The sequence below is a fragment of the Diabrotica undecimpunctata genome, chromosome 7, assembly GCF_040954645.1.
Source record: "Diabrotica undecimpunctata isolate CICGRU chromosome 7, icDiaUnde3, whole genome shotgun sequence".
Lineage (NCBI taxonomy): Eukaryota > Metazoa > Arthropoda > Insecta > Coleoptera > Chrysomelidae > Diabrotica > Diabrotica undecimpunctata.
Window position 1 is genome coordinate 57,170,469 of NC_092809.1, and position 22,751 is coordinate 57,193,219.

The 22,751-nt window shown below is 31.9% G+C and overlaps 1 protein-coding gene across 1 annotated transcript in view; it reads right to left on the reverse strand.

The window, feature by feature from the left end:
* The window catches only part of scrt (scratch), a 73,114-nt gene extending 51,922 nt beyond the window's left edge, over positions 1-21,192 (reverse strand). The window contains exon 1 of the mRNA XM_072537355.1: positions 20,804-21,192. Coding sequence (XP_072393456.1) covers positions 20,804-21,017 — 214 coding nt within the window. The 5' untranslated portion in view covers positions 21,018-21,192. The remainder of the gene's footprint in view (positions 1-20,803) is intronic.
* Between the last annotated feature and the right edge of the window lie 1,559 nt (positions 21,193-22,751).

Sequence of the window (22,751 nt, forward strand, 5' to 3'; positions counted from 1 at the left end):
GTCGGTAAGGAATAAACAAAAGATTAATAGATTTACTTACCGTTTAACTAAATGTAATCCTCTCCTACTATTCTTTTTAAAAGACATGTTGTCCGAATACTAAACCTAATTCTAATACTAATTTAAAAAGTACCCAGGGGGTTTTGGGGGTTACACCCCCTTCCCCAGGGTATATAAAGTAAAAAATATATAAAGAATAGTAGGAAAATGTAACTTGTCTTTCACACATAATACAAAAAATCCAAAACGCTAATTGAATAATTAAATTACCACGTTCAATATGTAGAACATAATAATTATTGTATAAATACACAATAATTAATAATATTTTTCGTTATATTTAGATATAGATACCTAATATTAGGCTTATGACAAAAGTAGACAGGTGGTAGACATTGTGGACTATCACGGGTTGTGTTTCTCTGCATGTGCTAGCAGTAGAAAAAACAAATCTCTATGAGAAAAGAGAGCATTTAACAACAGCTACAAAAAAAAGAAGAAAGGGAAAGATCAATGGAAAGATGGCAAGAAGAGGAGAACCACAAGGCAGATGTTGCCCAGTGGACCAAGATGCTGATCCCGAGCCTAAGGAGACTGGTTAGATTGTCTGTTTTAGGGTGTATCTTCACAGGTTCAGAAAGACAGATACAGATAAATGCCTATACTGCGAATATTCCGACATTGTTACTCACACAATGCTGGAGTATATTAGATGTACAGTGGAGATAAACAGAATGTATAAAGAAATAGGTATAAACCCTGTGACTGTAGGAGAGATAATCGTGAAGATGGCGGGAAGTACGAAGGGATGGAATAGTGTTCACAATTACATCCGAGCAGTCTTTAAAAAGAAAGAAAAAGAAAGGAAACACCAACCGGGCCAACGACAGAGATAAGATCTGATTACTATGTTAATGGAAATAAGCCGCAATTGAAGGTTAAAATAAGTTTATTGACGTTTGAATCTTTGATCTTTGATGTTGCAGTGATAACTTGTTTATACTCCAACAATTAATATAAAAAAGAATAGTAGTTGGTACCAAAGTACATCTAGCCTTCATCGACCTAGAAAAGGCGTATAATACAGTTCCAAGACTTAAATTGTGGCAAGCTTTATAACAACTCGACATTAGTCCATACCTTTTAGGAATAACCACAGAAGTATACAGGGATAACACTACTTACCTAAAAATTGGAAATAGACTATCAGAGCCAATAAAAGTAACTAAAGGACTAAAACAAGGATGAAGTATGTCACCCTTACTGTTTAATTTATATATTGAGGCAGTCCTCCAAAATTGGAAAAACCACTGACAGAGAATGGAAATCCACATAGGAAATGACGTAGTGTTGTGTGTGTGTGTGTGTGTCATTGAATTTCCTGACTGTGGACTTAATCCATTACCCGAACTTATTTTTGCTCTACAGATATTTATGTCACATATTACTATTAAAATAAGATTTTGTATTTTAAAGATATACCTAGATTCCATAACAATAAATGGATAATTTATGGACAATAATGACGTAGTGTTCTCCCTGAACTTTGCGGATGACCAAGTCGTCCTAGCTCAAGATTCTTATGATCTAGAATTTATGATGAAGCGTCTATACAGAGAATATGTAAAATGGGAGTTACAAGTCAGCATGAAGAAAAAAGAATATAGTTATCAATTCAGATGCAAGGTTTGAAGTGTTGATCGACGAGGACGTGGAAATCAAACAAGTGGAAAAATTTTAATATTTAGGTGCACTCATTGCTAAGAACGGCTTGGGAGAAACCGAAATTAAACACCGAATTTATCAGGGACGTAAAATTGTAGGATGTCTGAACTCCTTATGGTGGGATCGCAACATTTCCAAAAGGAACAAAAAAAGAATAGGGCAAACCATGGTTGAATCAGTTCTTTGTTATGGCTCTGAAGTATGGACAATTAATGCAGACCTGAAGAGAATTGATTGTTAGCAGTTGAAATGGATTATTTGAGAAGAAGTGCTAGAACATCAAGGCAGGAAAGGAAGACCAACGAATATATAAGAAATAAGATGAATACTACAGAAACGGTCATTGACAGAATAGAAAGAAGAGGTTCAAAATGGTTTTGACACCTATTGAGAAGGCCTGACGAACGTTGGCCCCAAAAACTTCACAAATTTAAGCCCCCTGGAAGAAGAAAAAGAGATAGAACTTGACGCTCATGGAATGAAGGAATTAGAAGAGCGATGGAATCAAAAGGTTTGGAGGAGGAGCATGTCTTAAACCGGCAGGATTGCCGGTTTAAGCCGGAACGGCGATTGCCGGAACGGGAATACGGCGATAGCCGTCTCCAAAATGTATTGTATTTAAAAGTTGGATTAATGTCAAACGTTAATAAACTTATTTTAACCTTCAATTGTGGCTTATTCCCATTAAAATAGTAATTATTTTAAAATGCCACAAGAAAATAGCTTCAGAACAATAGATAAGATTTAGATAAGAAAAGGGAGTGTTCCAAAAAGTGAGTGTCGTCAGTCTTACAGTGACCTCCCCACCTCATTCGGAGTACGGTACGTGCCTCCATACCCCTTTTGGAGTACGGTACGTGCGACAGTCAAATGCACACAAGTAAGAGAGCGTGGTTTTAGTTGGTAGGCAGGATAATAAATACCCGAATCTTTGGCACTGCTATCTTTAATACTTTAAATTAAACTAAAACCCAAATTTTAGGTACTCACAATGAAAATAGCATAAAAAAATTTCAAAACCCAACCCTCAGAAAAATTGTGAGTACGCCACTGGTTATGCAAGGAGCACTATTGTTTATAAATAGTAAAATAATTAACTAAAAACGCCTAAATAGTTTTGTAAAACTAAATAGGTTTTTTATAGATATATTACTTATAGAGTGTAAATTTTATAATATCGTACTATCAAAATAAAAGTTGCAGTATCTACTATTGTGTAACTCTGTAAGTTTCAGCATGACCGGTTCAAAATTCAAACCGATAACATTTATATTAAATTTTGTTATAATCTGCCAAACTGTTGTACAAAGTAATTGATATGGCAACCCTGTTAGTATGACGTTTCGTTTGAAGCGTTTCGAAGCCGAACGTAATGCTATCTATCGATGATAAATACTACCATTGTTTCAGATGGAGCCATCTCCCTACATTACAATTTGAAGGCGGCAGTTCAAGACATAATTCTTGTTTAACGAGATTTTTCATATGTTTAGGAAAAAATATTTAACGTTTTATTGCAAATATTTTCCACTTTTATAGTTTTATATATGTTTTTATTAAAAAAATTTTCGGTTTCTTACCGGTAACTTTATTATAAGCCGAAACATATTATTTTTTCCTATTGGGACAAAACTGTAAATTCAAAAATTTTTAAAAAATTCATAAGTATTTCTTATAATTATATCTTGATGCTGTAAAAAAATTAACAAAAACCTATGTTTGGTTTTCCCGCTTTATACTTGGAAAAAAGTAGTTTTTTTGAGTTTTTTCAAAAACGAACACATGAAGTTTGCTTAAAAGTTGTCAAAATACTTCTAGTCATCACATATACCTTCTCAAATTTTTTCAAATTTTTTGAATTTGGAATTTGTCTTTTGGGGGGTGCAGATCAACCTTAATGTTAAATTTCACCTTACAGTAGTGTTAGCAAAATGGTTTTAGACAAAATTGATCAGGCACAGATAATATACTAGATTTAGAAAGCGATATCCAGGAAGCACTAGCGATGCGACAACACTGTATAGCAATATTTTTCGATATAAAGAAAGCATTCAACACGTGCTGGCGATATAATATTTTAAAAAAGCTGCACTCATGGAATATCCGGAGAAACTCTCTAGAATTTATTAAGAACTTTTTACGACAAAGAGAATTTCAAGTCAGAGTTCTAAGTTCATATTCCGAAGAACATATTGAGGAAAACGGAACCACCACTCAAGGTTCTATAATTAGCCGGACATTATTCCTAATCGCCATAAATGATATAATTAAAAATTTACAAAAACCTTTGATAGCTCGTCTTTACGCAGACGATTTGGTGGTTTATATCGAGGGGAAACATTCTTCACTTATGTCGAAACACTTTGTGACATTTGTGATGAAACAGTGTTAAACATTTTTTAATTGACTGTCCACTTTTTGTAAATTAACGCAACAGGTTCAATATTTCAAACAATATCAATAAACTCTTAGGTACAGACTTAAATTATGCTGATTTGGGAAAATACTTCAAATGTATAGGATTTTATTATAAAATTTAAACTATTAGAATTGTATACTCACACTGTATTCCCGCTAATCACCTTATGGTGGATGCGGTAAACTTTTTCAATAAAAAAAAGTAGTGTTACAATGAGATTACAGAAATGCAGAGATCAGACAATAGATGTTTTTATGTGGTTCCTAGATTATGAAAAGGTGTTTGATTAAGTAAAACACATCAAACTCATTGAGCTACTTACTAGATAAAGGTTAGACCAACAAGATATCAATTATTATATTAAAAATTTGTATTATAAATAGACAACCTCAGTCTAAATAGGCGAAAACCTGTCTAGTAGTGTCGCGATAATAAGACAAGTGTGCCAGGGATGTGATCTTTTACTTTTTATTGTTTTCGCCCATTTAACAATAAAATTAAAATGTGAAAGCCTTGAATTATCCATGTCTGTCTGTACGTCCTAAACACAACTACTCCGTTATTAAAACAGGTAGAGTGAGAAATGATGTGTCGAATGAAAGCTTATAAACCAATAATGGTACTAACGGTGAAAAATTTGACATTGGAATCTCGGTTCCAGTGTTACCGTCGGAAGTACTGTTTTTAGGTTGTCGAAATAGTACAAGCGATATATTATTCGACACCCCTTAGCAAGACTAGAAGAAATATATTCTCCCGGTTTCATACCTATCCGTTCGTCCGTAAACAAAACTTTTTCGTTATTAGAACAGATATATTAACCAATAAGGTGTCAAATGAAAGCTCACAACCCAAAGCTGGCACTAAAAGTGAGAAATTTATGCTGCTGTTTTTCTTGTTTATAATCTAATGTTCAGCCCCATATGCCATAATACTTCACACTAATGTTTTATAAATCTGTGTTTTTGTCTTCATATTTAGCTGTCTATCCCACCATACTGAGTTAAGTTCTCGGATTGCTGTTCTTGTTTGTTCTAATCTTTGCGTAATATCTGCCTGTTGTTGCCTTTTTCGTGATTATAAACCCCAAGTATTTGAATTTATCCTTTCCTTTGGTTGTTACGTTGTCGTCTATCTGTAGATCTTCTATGTTTTCTTCACTTATGGATAGGTGCTCTATTTTCGCGAGGCTAGCGCAATATCTAGGCCAGCCTTGGTATATTCTTCTCGTAGTTTCTTTATCAACTGAGGTCTTTTTAATCTTGTGAAATCACTACTTGATCGTCTGCAAAGCTTAACGTATATTGGTATTCGTTTCGTACCGGTACTCCCATACCTTCGCATTTTCTTTTCCACGTAGTTAAGGCTTTCTGTAAGTATATTTTGAATAGGGTTGGAGATGTAAATCAACCCTGCAGGAGCCCTTTGTGTTGTGGTTGTGGTGAAGTCTACTATGATTCTTGTTCCCATTTTAATGGGCACTTTATTTTCATTATACAGAGCTTTTGTAGCTTCTATAAGTTCCGTCTGTATTTCTAATTTGTACATTATCTTCCATAGTTTTGACCTTGGTACAGAGTCATACGCCTTTACTAGGGTCACAAATGCCAAATTTATAACTCTATTTTTCGCTTTTTTCTTTTCCAACAGTTGTTCCAGTGTGTATATGTGGTCTATGCATGATCACTGATGCACTGATGCAAGATGTAACGTTTATTTTATTACATTCTACAGGGTGTTGCAAAATTAGATGAAAAAACACAACTTTCTTTTTACATCCCGTATATAGGTAAAGCGTTGACATTTCTCAAAAAACATCAATATAGTAATTAACTAGAAATATATCTACAATGTGGAAAGAAAATCCACTTTTGAGTTGGTGCGTTAATTTTGGAAAGTAGTATATATATATATATATATATATATATATATATATATATATATATATATATATATATATATATATATAGTGTATAGTCAAAAAATATGATGTCAGGTCATCAGAAGTGCACTAGATCATACTTTATATTTAGGTACTTGGATTATATGCAAAAAGTTTAATATTTTAAAAATTTAATGAGTGACTGCAGATAGCAATAATTGACCTGTTGTATGCGACGAGCAAAATCACTAATCATTTTTTAATTGCCCACACTCTTTAATATCCTTAAAATCCGATAACTGTTTGCAAAAATGCCGACGTCAAAATTTCATGACGTGCAATAACTTCAGTACAGTATATATAACTTATAGTCTAATAAGTATATTTTAGTTAATCACTTTTATATAATCATTCAATATTTAAAAATGTTTAACAAATTAGATCCTCTTCACATAAATTCCGCTTGAAAATAGCATGAAAAATATGCAGTTCATTTAAAAAAATATCCTCGTTTTGTTAATATGTCGTATCGATGCTCATGCCATATATTTTAATCCCGATATTTAAAATTATATCCATTTAAAAAACAATTTAACAAAGTGAAATCCACCATAATCGTGATATCCATTTTAAACAAGATTAATGCTTGTAATCGAAATTTTCAACAAAATACAAATATTTTAACGTGAAAAGTTAATACCATCTAAATTCTGTGAAATATTTTGTACACTTTATTATTTAAAATATTTGAATTGGAGCATTAACAAAATTGATTATGAATTTTAAATTATTAGCAATAATTAAAATATTAATAATAAATTTAAAAGCGCATTCGGTATTCAGAGGGAAAATCCAGTACACATTTTAAATTACTTTATTTCGTTTCTAGTTTAATAAATATAAAAAACTAGCAAAATAGACAGATACTTATAGCATTCTTATAGTACTATATGATATAACAAATTTAGAATGGAAATAACGAATGGAAGATTAATTTATACCACGAAACCTAAACTGATACGACTCTATGGTTTGTTTTTTAACCAGGAGGAGTAAACTAAAAAGACAGATTTACACCCAAGAAGTTACTAGAAAAGTCCCCAAAAAACATCTACTTTTTTAGTTGATTATCTCAACCTTGCGGTAATCCAGTAATCAGTATCGGACAACCTCACACGTCGATTCTAACCTAACTTTGTTTATGTTTCAAGAATAATTTTTTCCAATTCACTTGCAAGATATATTTTTGTGTTTTTCTAATTACAATAAAAAAATGTTAGATTGTTATAAAGAAGTTAAAGAATTTTTAGAGTTTATTTATCACATTGTAGAAGCAAATCGTCTGGAACGTATGCGAAAGCGATATATTCGTGATAAAATTATATCTAAAATCCAATGGAATTTTAGAATATTTTATCAGCGTATTAACTTAAACTACAAATATTGTATGCTACTTTATAGGAATATAACCATCGGATATACAGGTATAGACTTATGTTTATATAATAATGAACGATACATATTTGTCGGGCGGTTGTTAATTTCACTTAACATTTTATTTAATGTGCGCATTTCATTCTTGAAAAAGAAGCTGTGTACTATCTTTCGTACAGATGTTTTAATATTTTTAGGACATCTTACTGTTCCAGTCTGCTTATATTCCTTAATTGTTCTGTAAATAGTTAAATTTACAACATCTAAAATTAGCACATTACTTAAGTAAGTCTTGATTTTAGCAATAACTATTCTGCAAAACTAACTTGTTGCCTGTTTTATTTTCGCTACCATGGCTGTTATTTTCATTCCAGGATTATCAATTTTTATTTGTTTGTGCATGTTTATAGTGCATTGTTTTTAGTTTGATGATAAATGACCCAAATCTACTCGGCGTTTTTTAGGTGAAGAAGGATAATTACCACTTAGTACTTGGCATTGAATCTATATTGTTATCTTAATAACAATAATACGTCGCTAAATAGTTTTGAAAAGAACTGTTTTTTAGAATAACGTAGAAAATACAAAAAATCGTCGATATTTAATGGTTTAAATCGTCAATATTTATTTATTAAATTTTTAATTTTAAAATTTCATAAAAATTAGTGTCAAAATGTCATAGTTTAGTGGAGTAAACTTGGCTGCGGTTGGACCAATTACAAACAAGCATTACGGTGCGGTAAATTTGGATTACTCCTCCTGGTTAAAAAACAAACCATAGTAAGATTTGATCATTTTGAGCAGTGGATTTGATTGGTCTGACATTATATTATATTTATTATGACAGACAAATAATAAAATAAACAAACAAACAACAAACAATTAATTATATATGTTAATTCATAAATTGTAATAATTATTAAGGTCAAAATTTTGATATTATTTTGAATTCCTGCATTTTATAAGTGTATATTAATGATAGTTTTTACATAAAATAAGGTTGTTGGTATTATTTTTATTATTATTGAGGAATAAAACAAACGACTTAATTCAACAATATATTCAAGGAAGAATTGTAACCAAATTAAAAGATAACTGAGCACTATCAGAGGCAGAAAACATTTTAACACAAGCAGAACTGCAGTTTTTCTATTAATAAAAAATGGTCGGAACAAGAAACTCTCCTAAGAAAGCGAGGCTCTGGAAGACCAAAAGTATGCTAAATTTAGGTATGTAAAAATAAAATTAGTATTTTGTAATATTTCCATCATCATTGATAACAGCTTGTAGTCTTCGGTCCATCTGCGTGGAAGAAACTATGAAACTGTCTTCTTCAGAGAGCTCTTCCCAAACCTGTTGTATACCGTACCACAGCTCTTTAGCATTTTGAGGTACAAAATTACGCCGATACAACCGTTTTATAATAACCCCTCACACATTTTCGATTGCGTTTAAATCTGGACTCTAGCTGGACCACGGTAAAATTTCGATGTTGTTGTTATTCTGGAGCCACTGCAGTATGAACAGGACAATTATCTTGTTAAAGGATAAAATTATTTTCTGGATACAACTGTTCTACATTGGGAAATATGATGTTTTCTAGAATATTCAGATAAGTCTGCCCAACAAACCTGCTATCAATACGCCATCATTCCCATACCTCTAGATGAAATCCATCCCCATACATTGGCGCTAAAATGACCAGCTGCTCGATATCTATCAACATATAGGGGATTATATCTAATAATATCTGGTCTATGCACCTCAATTTGGCTTTTTTTTAAAAGATTTAACAATTTTGTCACTTCTAAATATTACCCTGTCCCAAAAATCTTGATTTCGTAGCTGATGGTTTAAAGCAAATATAAGTCTTGATGCTTTTATTGTGGTGTAAGAGCTTGTTTTTCGCTGCAGTTCGGTACCTAAAACGCGGTGCTTTAATTATGCGCCAAGTTGTTGTCTTTCTTCCCGGAAATTGTGACATAATTCTTGCAGTTTTCGTATCTTCAAAAAGATTCTCTTCTAATCTCTCCAAAAGCGTAGGATCTTTATGAGCGTTAGATATTTTTGATCTTCCAGAACCTTGCTTTCTTTTGAGAGTCTCTTGTTCTCTCCATCTTTTTTTAATATTAAAAACTGTTGTTCTACTTACATTAAAATGGTTCGCTACAGCAGATAGCAACCAACCATCTTTTAATTTCGGTACAATTCTTGCTTTTAGTGCTTTGCTAGCATATGGAGTTATTTTTTGAGATTGAACAGAATAAGTTATCTGACAAATTTTGACAAAAATTTTGCAGTGACAGTTTGTAAATAATAAGTACATAGATAAATAATATAATATGTAATAAGTGCTCAATCCTTCAAAGTACGCTGCTCAATTTTCTACAAAATACGCTTTAAGAATCGTATCAGTTACTTTTGGAACAAGCTGTACATCGAAATTTTATTTGAACTAAGTTCTTTTAAGTAACCTACGCTTCCAAAATATAGTTTATTGATTTATTCGAAATTGTCTATCTCCATCTTATACCTCGTTTTTAAACTGGGAGGAGTAATTAAAATTTAACTCCCCATAATGCTTGTTTGTAATTGGTGCAACAGCAGGCAAATATACTCCACTAAATTATGAAAATTTGACACTCTTGACATTTAAAATTCAGAGGTTAATTTAGATATTCCTTAAATTTTTAGATTTTTAGTCAGCTTTTTTATAAAAAAAAAACAGTTTGGTTCAATAAACATTTGGGTAGTTTATCATCAAATGGAAAACAATACATTATAAATACGTATAAACACATACAAATTGATGATCCTGAAATACAAATAACAGCCATGGTAGCAAAAATACAACAGGCAACAGGTTAGTTTTGCAGAATAGTGATTGTTAAAATCAAGACCTCTCTAATGTGTTAATTTTAGGTTTTGCGTATTTAACAATTTATAGAACAATTAAGGATTTCATGCGAACTGGATCAGTTAAAATGTTCTAAAAATTCTGACGGTCGACCTTCTACACTTGCAGATGAAAAAGTTAAATTACACAGCTTCCTCAAGAATGAAATGCACACTTCAAATAAAATTTTAAGTAAAATTAAAAAGCGCCCAGATCTTTCAAATATGTTTCATTCGGTATCTATAAATTGTTGAAGCAAATTAATTTTCTTCTTCTTCTTCTTTTTCCTCTCTATAAACAAATCTGCTTGTTCATTGGCGGATTAATACCTCCAAGGAAGGTTGTCACTCCATCTTTTGCGCGGTCGTCCGATACTTCTTCTGCGGATTGGTGACTTATCTCTTGCTATTTTGATGACACCGGTCTCCCCCACTCTGCTTATGAGGTTATTCCATCCTTTTTTCTATTTTGTGTCCATTTATTTATACACTATACGTTACATTTTCTTCTAATGTCTTCACTTCTCTTTCGATCTCTCAGCGTATTTCCTATAATTCTTCTCAGTACTCTCATCTCTGCCGTTTCCAGTAGCCTTTGTGTTGTGGCGGTTTCTGAGGCATATGTTATTATTGGTCTTACACTGGCTTTATAAATACTTGACTTCATCTCAGTGTTAATGTGTCTGTTTTGCCATATAGTGGTATTAAGTCATTTTGCCAGTCTATTTGCTTTTTGTACTTGATCTCTCACTTCTTTCTCCAGGTCTCCATAGCTGCACAGTGTAATTCCAAGGTATTTTATTTCCATTACTTGTTCAATACTAATGCCATTAATTTCTATTTTACATCTGGTTGGTTCTTTGCTGATTACTATTGTTTTATTTTTCTGAGATGAGATTGTCATTTTAAATTCTTTTTCTCTTATGGTAAATTTGTAGACCAGTCTTTGCTGACTATCTTCATTATGAGCTATAATATTTATGCTTACGCATCGTTTGCGTAACAGAATATTTTTATTTGTTTGTTTCCCATTTTGTATTATGTTCGTTTGTTAACGATTCTGATGATTTTATCCATGATTCAATTAAAGAGCATAGAGCTTAATGACTTCCCACTTAGACAAAAAAGAAGACAATATCTACAGCAACAAATTGAAAAAGTAGAAGGAGAACACAGAAGAGATCAAAATAAAAATTTCTACAGAGAAGTAACACGGCATAAGAGAGGCTCGTACATAAGCACACCCAACTTCATAAGAGATAAAAATGGAGAAATGTTGGCTGCCGAAAACAAAATAATAGAAAGATGGGCTGAATATTTTGAAGAGCTCCTGAATATCCAAAATTTCACTGATGAAAATGGTGGAAACAACGGAGAACATGAGTATCAAACGGGCGAATTAGAAATACCCCCACCAAGCATGGAAGAAATTACGCATGCGATAAAAACGCTTAAAAACGATAAATCCCCTGGTCTGGACAATATTAATGACGAGCTACTTAAAACAGGCGGTCATGAACTTATAAGTAAAATCCATCAATTAATAGAAATGGCCTGGCAACAAGAAATAATGCCGAAAGAATGATGTGGTAGTATTATTGTACCAATACACAAGAAAGAAAAAAAGGAATTACGCATGAATTACAGAGGAATCTCACTAATCAACACTACGTGTAAAATATTGTCTTCGATATTATTAAAAAGATTAGTACCATACGCCGAAGAAATAGTTAGTGACTACCAGTGTGGTTTCAGGCCTGGGAGATCGACTATTGATCAAATATTTACAATAAGACAAATGCTTGAAAAGTATTGGGAATATAATCACGACGTGCATCAGATTTTTATAGACTTTAAACATGCTTATGATTCAATTATTCGTGCAACATTATAGAAGGCAATGATCGAGCTCGGCGTACCTGAGAAACTAGCTGCGGTAACACAAATGTGTGTAAGTAACTCTTTTGCACAAGTAAGAATAGGGGGAAAAATTTCAAATGCTTTCTGCTTAAATTCTGGACTGCGACAGGGAGATCCGTTGTCCCCATTGTTGTTTAACCTGGCCTTAGACTATGTCATGCGAAAAATATATCCAAAAATCAAACCAGACACAACTGCTCGGGGAGCAAAAATCATACTTGCCTTTGCCGATGACGTAGACGCAGTAGCACAATCAACATTAGAAATTAAGGATATTTTCTCGAGCTTTGAAGAAGCTGCATTAAACATCGGTCTAAAAATAAGTGAAGACAAAACAAAATACATGGTCATCTCAAACCAAGAACGACGGCGAATAAGGCAAAACATTACTGTAAATGATCACAACTTAGAAGTGGTTAAAGAATTTAAATATCTAGGAGCAACAATCACAAATGACAATAAATTAGAGCGAGAAGTTGAAACGAGAATAATGGCAGGAAACAGATCATTCTTTGCAATGCAACATCTAATTAAGTCAAAACTTCTGTCACGAGATACAAAAATCCGGATATATAAGACCATAAAACGATCAGCAGTTGCGTATGGAAGCAAAACATGGACAGTAACAAAAAGAGAAATAATAAATTGCTGGTGTGGGAACGTAAAATTCTTCGAATGATATATAGCCCTTGCAGAGACAGCGTGGCAAACGAATGGAGGGGCAGATACAATAACGAGCTAGAGTCTCTATTCGGAAAAGAAAATCTAGTCAGATATATAAAGGCCAATAGACTCAGATGGGCAGGGCATGTGATACGCAGTAACGACAATCGCCTTATAAACAATGTGTTCTGGGAAAGGCCAGAGGGAAGAAGGTCTGTAGGGCGGTCTAGAAAAAGGTGGAAAGATGCAGTCAAAGAAGATCTAGAGAAAATGGGAGTGCGACAATGGCAATAGTCGGCAAAGACTCACGAAAAGTTGTAGCGCCATTGATGATGATGAGTTCCCTTGTCGTATTTCTCTGTCCATTTCTATAGGTTCTGCAAAATATCCATCTACTCTGACTTCCGTTTTGTTGTTTTGGTAGATGTTTAAGATGGTTTTTATAATATATAGGAAAACTTCTCTGTTATACAGAAGATGGATTATATCTTTGAGTCTTTTTTAAGTCAATCAGAAACAGAAATCCTGGTCTATTATACTCTAGCGATTTCTCAGTAATTTGCTTTATAACGAATATTGTATCTGTACACGATCTTCCACTACAAAAATCCTGTTGTTCATCTGCTAAACTTATTCTATGATTTATTAGTACTTTTAGTAAAATTTTAGTGGTAAGTTTAAGGGTAGTATTTAATAAGTTTATACCTCTGTAGTTTTCTGGCTATTATTTTTCCCTTTTTTGAATAGTAGAATTAGTTCGCTGGTTCTCTGTTCTTCCAGTATTTTATTGTGTTTTATAATTTTATGAAATAATATTGTTAATTGTTTTGTCAGTGTTGCTCCAAAATATTTCAGTAATTCGTTTGGTATCCCGTTTTAACCTGCTGCTTTTCTGTTCTCCAAAGTATTTTACGAACTTCGTGTACATTTATATTAAGTTCTTCATTTGTGGTGATTTCTGGTGTTTTCTGTTCCAGCGTCGGTCGCTGGTTTTTTCTCTGCATAGAGCTTTTTTAGGTAGTCAATCCTTGTATCATTTTCTATGTGTTTTGGTTCTATAAGTTCCTTTAACTCTGTTCTTTGACCTCTTATAAAGCGCGATATTTCCTTTTGCAGACCGTAAAAATCATGTTCTATTTCTTTCAAAAAGCGTTTCCAGTGACCATTTTTTATTTTTCTTACAAGTGCATGTATTGTAATTATGGTATGCCTCTTATGTTCTGGTTGACATGTATTTCAGGTAAGCTTTTTTCCTTTCTTTACATTTTTTTCTTTTCTTTACTAAAAATTAAGTTAATATGTGTTTTCCTGATGTCAATTTGTATGTTCGAGATTTTTTTTAACTGTTTTGTTCGATTGTAGTCACTATCCATTTTCTGTTTTTCTAGCACGTTTGATTTTTCTGATTCATTTTCTTTAAGCCGTCCAGTTTGTATTTTTTGTTGAGGGTTAATGTCTCGCTTGCAAATAAGAAGAAGGATTTGATGGCGCTATTGCAGTGGTGGATTTTATTGTTTTTTGATATGGATTTGTTATATATTATAGGTAATAAGTAATAACTCTTATCCATTTGTTGATATATTTTTAATACCATTCTACTTTTTTTATTATTCTTTTAAAATATATGTAATATTTTCTTTTTATCAACTTTTCTCTTAGCTTTTGCAACCACAATATTTTTTAATATTGGACACAATCGGATGGATATTTTGCGCTAGTTATTCCTACAGGCGTAACAATCAATAAAAATTGCAATGCGTTATACCAGAAAGTATTAAGCTGATTTTAGCACCAAAAAATTTAATTAAACTCATCGAAAAATAGTTTCAACATTTTTGTCCGATATGTTATTATAAAATATCACTAAACGATAAGGCTTTTGAGGCTTAGTTTTTTCAATATTCATAAAATATTTTTAGAATTTCAAATTCGGGAAATTATTAATAAAAATGATTTTATGTGTGAAATAATTTGAAATTATTATTATAAATAGAACAGTATTAAAATTATTATTAAACACACATTTCTGTTAGATAATTAGAAATATATAATACCCTATTGCCTTATTATTGTTCAGAGTCTTTACACTAAATAGTGCTAAGAAATATAAGCTATATCAATCTTATTTTAGTAATAAAAAATTATTTTTAAATCCAAAAAGAAATAAAATATTTTATAGAAACTTGTAATAAATGCGTTAATTGTATCTAATACCATTATCTACCTGTACCAATTCGCCTATATCTGTCGGTATACTTTAGAAAAAAAATCAGGGTCTTGGAACCTTTAAAGTCTTACAGAAAAGAGTGTGAAGTTGGTAAATTGGCTTAAAAGAGGAAGAGTGCAAAATTGCTTGCACTTAAGAGATAAGCTTCATTTTCTTCTTCTTCAAGACTCTTTGTGTATACAATGCTGTTTGACGATGTGCCTACCTTAAATTTTATCGTTCCATCGTTTTCGTGGTCATTCCACTGATCATCTTCCTATTGACGAACCATCTCTCGCCGTCGACTTTTCCGAAGGTTTTCATCTCTGCTGTTTCCAGAACTCTTTTTTTCCTTTCTGAGTCTCATATGCCACCTGCGGCTATGTTTGCTCATTTTCTTCATTCTTATTCACGTGCCACATTAGAGTTATCATTGGCGTTCACCGTTGCGAAGATTTCTCGATCTTCTGCATGGAATAATTGTCCTGCAATTGATTGATCTCAGTCCATTTACGAATGTTTTTTAATAAGAAACTTGTTTTCTTCCCACAACTCGACGGCCTTTGAGATTGCATTTTATGATCAGTTGTAAAAGTCTATATCGATTTCCCCTCACTGTATATCCCAGATAAGACACTTTGTTCTATTTAACAGTTAAGTTAACATTTTTCATTCTTACTATAACATTCTTACTAGTCGTCATGTACGACGTATTTTTAAAGAATTTCAGTTTAAATAGTGGTATTGTATATTGTCTAACATTGTCGTTTGATCTGTTTATCAGTACGCGTTAAGTCAGTTATAATAATTATGAAATATTTTTTTTTAATATCAAATTAGTGACAGTTTTAGAAAATTTTTACTGTGCAATATCATAAAGGAGTATTTTAAGAAGAAGAAAGAAAACAATGGACCTTTAATGCCGTTATCACGTGCGTCAGCGAGTTGCAGACACTTTAAGATCAGTGTTCGTAATATAATAGCGTTAATCAAATTTAAAATAAGGAGAAATGTTTAATGCATGCTATTACGTGCTGTACCAAAAATGAAAACTCATGACGTCAGGGACGCAGCAGCAGGAATAATTAGAAATGTTGTATATATCGTGAAATTCAAAGCGTCATATGATATAATTCTATTTATTAATGTAGAACTAAAAAAGAAGCAACTATGTAGCGCTTCTAATCAAAGTTTTTGGCAACTTTTAAAATACTCAACTAAGGTTTTATGCAAAATTGAAAATAGTAGAAGAGTCCTTTGAAAAAAAGCCAAATGTGGTTTCTAAATTGTTACAATTTTTAAGCACTATTTAAATAATTATTTAATTCCAAGCTCACTTCAGTTCGTTTTTTTTTTTAAGAAACTTGGATATTTATGAAAGGATCGTACAAACGTACATGGCAAGTTGATAATATACAAAGCATCAAAAAAGGACACGAAAATACTAGTCAATGCTTTGTTATTTTATATGCAGGAACTAGTAATGGGTTTTTGGAAGATGCTGGACTGATATCTTCCGCTAAATTAAAGATTCTATCATGATTCAATGGAGAAGAAGTCTTTTAAAAATCAGGTCTGCGAAAAGATAATACCAAAGTTGAAGAGACCATCTCTAATAATTATCAATAATGCTCTAAACCATAGTTATCTAGTAGAAAATTTGCTTAACCTCCTTGGACAAAATTCCAGTTTAAAGAATGTTTACAAGTAAAAAATATGAAACTTAAAAAATATTCTAGCAAAATAAAGCTATTAAGTCTTTGTTGTCTAAAGAAGCCACAAAACATCATGTATGTTATGGAGAATCTACTGTAAGAATATGGGCATCAGGTATTACGACTACCTCCATGTCATCGTCTGTACAATCCGACAGTATTATTCTGGGGAATTTGTAAACATTACTGTGATCGTCATGTTGGAACAATTAACGTAAAGATACAGTAGCCAAAACAGTATAGCACGATGCTCTAAATGAAGCAACACCTAAAGCTTGGGCTAATTATGCAAAGCACACAGAAAATTGTATGTACGATAATTAGCCAAATATTATCACATGCGACAAAGAGAAAACACTACTTATAGATCTAGCACATACATAAAGTGCTGATTTTCATGTTTTAAGACAAATAGAACCAAATTATATCCTGTCTTAAAATAAAGTTGCCTAAAGTTAAACAAAACTTATAAGAAAGCATTTTATTTACTAAAAAGGCCCTCCATAATTTTGATCAAACGTTACTAGTTGCTTTGTCGACTAGTTCGTCAGGACTATTTATTTCCTGTCTTGCATTTTTGGCGTAATATCTTTTATTTGTTTTCAAATCGGTAAAAAGGATGAAACGGACTTTATACTGTAGGTAGGTTGTAGTATGCTAGATAAGCTGACTCTAAAGCAATAATATCTGTATAGGGATAGAATAAATACATCAAAATATAAACTTTAATATTTCTCTAAGAACAAAGATTAACTTGAAATGGCAATATACGAATTTACTGCTTCTCCAAGAAGCTGCCTGGAATGCCACTCCAAAATGTAAAGTTATACAAAATAAATGACGCTCTCCCATCAATATTAGAAACAAATTAAAGATAAGAGGCGACTAAGCAATATATGGTGAAACACAAGGCAGCAGCAAGATAAAATAAACTACAATAGAGTCACAGGACAGCTAGAAATTACAATAATGAAGCATAAAAACTCCTACGTTGAAAATTATTTGCTAAATTTAACATTAACAGCAGATACCAATTATTCACTTTGGAAGGCCACCATTAAATTAAAACAAGCCAGTAATTACATCCCAGCATTAAGAAACCCAGATGGTTCATGGGCGGAAACAGATTAAGAAAAAGAGCTTTTTCAACCTTTACCCTCTGTCAGTGCTAAAGAAGATGAAACTATTTACGAATGTCTAGAAACAATCCAACAGCCAGGTCAGAAAATTAAACTAATTATAAAAATAGAGGTCAAAAGTTCCATTAAATATGGAATAAAAATCAAAAAAGTTCCAGGTTATGATCTTCTACCACAAAATCTTAAAAGATTTACCAGAAAATGAAATAGTTATGATAACACTGCCTTAACAAGTCTCAAAATTGTACCAACTCAATGGAAAATTGCTGATATAATAATGATCCATAAACCTAATAAACCACCTTACGAACATACCTCTTATGGTCCTATTAGTCTCTTACTGGTAATTGCTAAACTATTTGAGAAGGTAATAGCGACAAGACTTATGAAGAGATAATAACTGATAATAATCTTTTCCATATCATCAATTTGGTTTCAGAGAGAATCATTCAACAATAGAACAAATAAATAGAGTCGTTGATATAGTAAATAAAACCTTTGAGAAAAAAAAATACTGTTCCGTATTCGTTCTTGACGTCAGTCAGGATTTTGATAAAGTCTGGCATAAAAAGTTGCTCTTCAAAATAAAAATGAATGTTTGTTTCTCTTCAAAATAAAAATGAAAGTTTCAGAGTTAATGTTTAATTTACTAAAATCATATTTAGAACTAAGATACTACCATGTTAAGTACGAATCAGAAACATCAAAAATCTATTATATACGATCTGGAGTCCTTCAAGGTAGTGTTCTGGGTCCTATATTATACTTGATATTTACGCATAACATATACATAACCCATAAACGAAAATGTAACGACTAAAATATTCGCAGACGGTACTGCTATATTAGTCACCGATAATAATCCTACAACAGCTACCGAATCTCTTCAAATGGATATTAGGAACATTAAAAAGTGGACAAAGAGATGGCACATAAAGAACAATGAATCTATTATATACTTGAAATGTAACTGGACAAAATTTAAAATTTTACCCATAGGTATATAGAAAAAAAACAATTGAACTTAGTATTACGTAAACATTATTAAATACTGGGCAGAACATCGAAGTTGTCTACTCGTGACAAACTGTTGGTATACAATACAATGCTCCAACCGGTCTGGACCTATGGGATACAGCTATGGGATAGTATACAATACAATGCTCCAGCTGGTACCAGCTATGGGATACAGCAGCAAAATCTAACTTATCTTTCATGGAAAGATTTTAATCCAAAGTGTTACGCTCTATAACACACGCCCCATGGTTCGTGACAAACAAAAATATTTATTGTGATCTCGAAATATTTACGATCAGTAAAGTGATAGTTCAGTGAAGTGGTCGGTACTTAAAATGTCTAGAAAACCATCCAAATGCCCTGGCAATAATATTGCTTAATAACAGTCAACAAAGTCAAAGACTAAAGCGTAAAAAACCACTAGACCTGATTTACAAATAAGTATCTAGCTCATCATAAGATTCTAACTCATCTAAACTAATAGATTGCTGAATATACGTTACAAAAAGCAATAATATGACCCGAATTTTTGAAATGTTTGTTTATGAATAATTTAATTTAATGCCACTTTTCTCGTAATGAACAACACACAAATCGTAAAACGCTCACCAATTATTTTTGAAAAATGTCAGTAATTAGTGAACAAATTTAATTTTGTATCTTACACAAATTACAAAATTGTTTGTGAAAATTTTAATCTAAAACACAACATTCTTGAAACAAATATTTATTTTCTTTAAATTTAAAAGCCCTTATTGTCAATTTAGTAAAAAAAGTTTTTTTCATTTTTCGGGCATCAGGAATAAGGAACATACACCAACCTTAGCTTGTTGATAATGTTTTTAAAATGTAGATTTTAAAGGTATTAAAACTATCCAAATTATATGTATATTATCCGGTAAATCGAAATAAATGCAAAAAGTTAGATAAATAGTTTTTAGTGTTACAAAATAAAATAGAACAATCATTAGAAAAAAAGTTTGTTCGACAAAAGATTGTATGTATACTTTGATAATGGCTGTTATTGGAAAATACATAACAATAATGAAAACTTTTGTGTCTGTAAATATGATATTTTTTAATTTGAATAAATTGAATTAAAATCCTTTTAATACTACTATAAACAAATAATAAAAACAGTTAATTAATATCACTATTTTTTATCTTTTACGATTGATTACTAGTTAAAATTGACCCCCTTGCGTTTTCATTTTTATAAAACTAATTAAATTCTTTGGATACTATTTACTTAGAATAAAATAAAATTACTCTCAGTATATTTTATCAAATCAGTAATAAATTAAAAAATGAAAACTAATTTAAAAGAGAAAAGTGCGGAATTCTTAATTCAACTTGAATAAACACCAAAATATACCTAAAACAACATTTAAAACAATTCAAAAAGAATATTTATTTATTTCAGCACTTATGTACAATATCTTTTTAAGCAAATAGCATTTTTCTATAATATATTTAATTATCTCTGAATAATCGATTTATTTCTTAATCCTTGTGATTAACTGTTGATTGGTTGTCGTATCATAAACGTAGTATAAGATTTATTCAATTTTAAATTAAAAAATTTTTAATAATATAATAAAAAAATAGAAATAACTATATGCAATTTAAATTGCACTTAATATTTAAGTTAAAATAGTTTTAATATTTTGGGACGAATTGAGAAAAATACTTGTTGAAATATTTTTATAGCTAAACTTTTATGAATTTTGGGACTGAATATTTTGCGAAAATTTTTTTAAATGATTAACAAAGTAAACAAAAACTTACCATTGTAGAGTAAAGTAGTCCCGTGCGGCGATGTAGGCGGGGGGCTAGGTGCAGTGGCCCCCTCGGTGGGGCTGGACGGCCCCCAGCAAGAAGTCGCTGTAGCCGGCGAATCCCCGACCACATCAATTTCTTCGTCTTCTTCTTCCGGAGTATCTGTCCTCTCCGTCGGCCACGTATAAGCCTTGAATTTTTTTGCCATAAGACAGCGCGGCATTTCGCGTGATGTTATTTTTCTGTCCAGTGCAAGTCACTTCATTTTGACATTGTGATTATTTTTATTTTCGATTTTTTGTATGAATGGTTCACTCACGCACATGCACATCGGGTTAGAGAGAGAAAAGAGCGAAGATAGAGGAATAGAGAAAAGACAGCACAACAAACGGAACAAACTAAACTAAACGTCGCCCTCGTGATTTTGAAGCGCACCCTCACTGTGGCTTTGCTTTTATATAACAGAAGCGGTGGTGGTGGAAGACGGAGAACGATGAGATGGGGTAGAAATCACCCTCCACCATTCGTTCTGGCCTCGATGAAGAGAACTACTATTGCGCGCCCATCGTATACTCCAGCCCCACGCGCATTAGGCCGGTTGTGCTATATTTTTTCCGTTTCTGGTTTTCGCTTTATCGGATTGTATTTTTTTTATACAAAATATATACAGGGTAGTATTAAAAAAACAGCAAATTTATTCGCAAACTACAATTAGCTATTTAAATATGATTTTGTGTATAATATAATATTATTGTTTGAGATAATATTTTTTTTAATTATTGTTCCTCTGGACAGAGGTTCTGAATTTTTTTTGTGGCACGTTTAAGAAAAAAATTATTTTATATGGTATTAAATCACAACTGACTGTAATGAAAATTACATTTTAAATTTATTTTGACGTTTTGATTTCCACTCCTGAAATCGTTTTTAAAAATGTATATAAGAAATAAAAAATTATTAAATTTAACCTTTAAATGTTTATAGTTGGCATTGGTTGGTAAATAAATTTGACAGTTTACTTACTTGGCCCCGATCTTGTAGGCAAATAGTCATATTTTGAGCAACGTTTTGAGAGTAGTTGTACCCTCGGATTATCAAAAAATTCTAATCTTTCTGTGATTATAGTTAGTTCTAAATGATATTTCTCTGAACTTCCATTACCTCATTAATATTGGTAATTTTTTATTTTTCACTTCTTCTTTCAGTATTGGTAACCAGAGATTCCTAGATTCCATTGATGTGTTTATCATATATTTTTTTTCATTTAGTAGTATGAAGGGCTGGGGACTGTTTCTTGGATTTTACTCGTTATTTCTTTCTTGACTATTTATGCATCTTTCCAATTTATTATCCCAGCTTGTTTGCATATCTGTTTATTATAACTCATGCTCATTTATCCTAACACTTAGTGTTCTTGAGGTTTCCCCAAATTAAAATGGTTGCATTCACGAGGTATTTTATAAATGCAGTTCTATGACATTACCTGTGTGTTGTTGGTTTTGGTTTTTGAAAGAATAGATCTCAGTGTGAGTATTGTTTTCTCTTTCTAATCTCTTGCGAGCATTTGTTGATAGTTTTTGGTGTTTTGTTTGAATCAATTTTACAACTTTAAAATGTGAAAACCTTGAATTATCTATCTCTGTCTGTATGTCCCTAAACACAACTTCTCCGGTATTAGAACAGATAGAATGATAAATCTCATAGATAGATAGAATGATAAAAACCTCAAACGAAGAAGTGCTGCATAGAATAGGCAAGGAAAGAGAACTTTTTAACACAGTAAAAGTTAGAAAAACATCATACCTAGGCCACATACTGAGAAATAATAAGTACCAATATGCCCAACTTATAGTGAAAGGAAAAATCGAGGGAAAGAGAGGCCTAGGAAGGAAAAGACTATCGTGGCTCAGAAACATCCGACAATGGACAGGGCTAAATTTTGAACAGCTAATAAGAA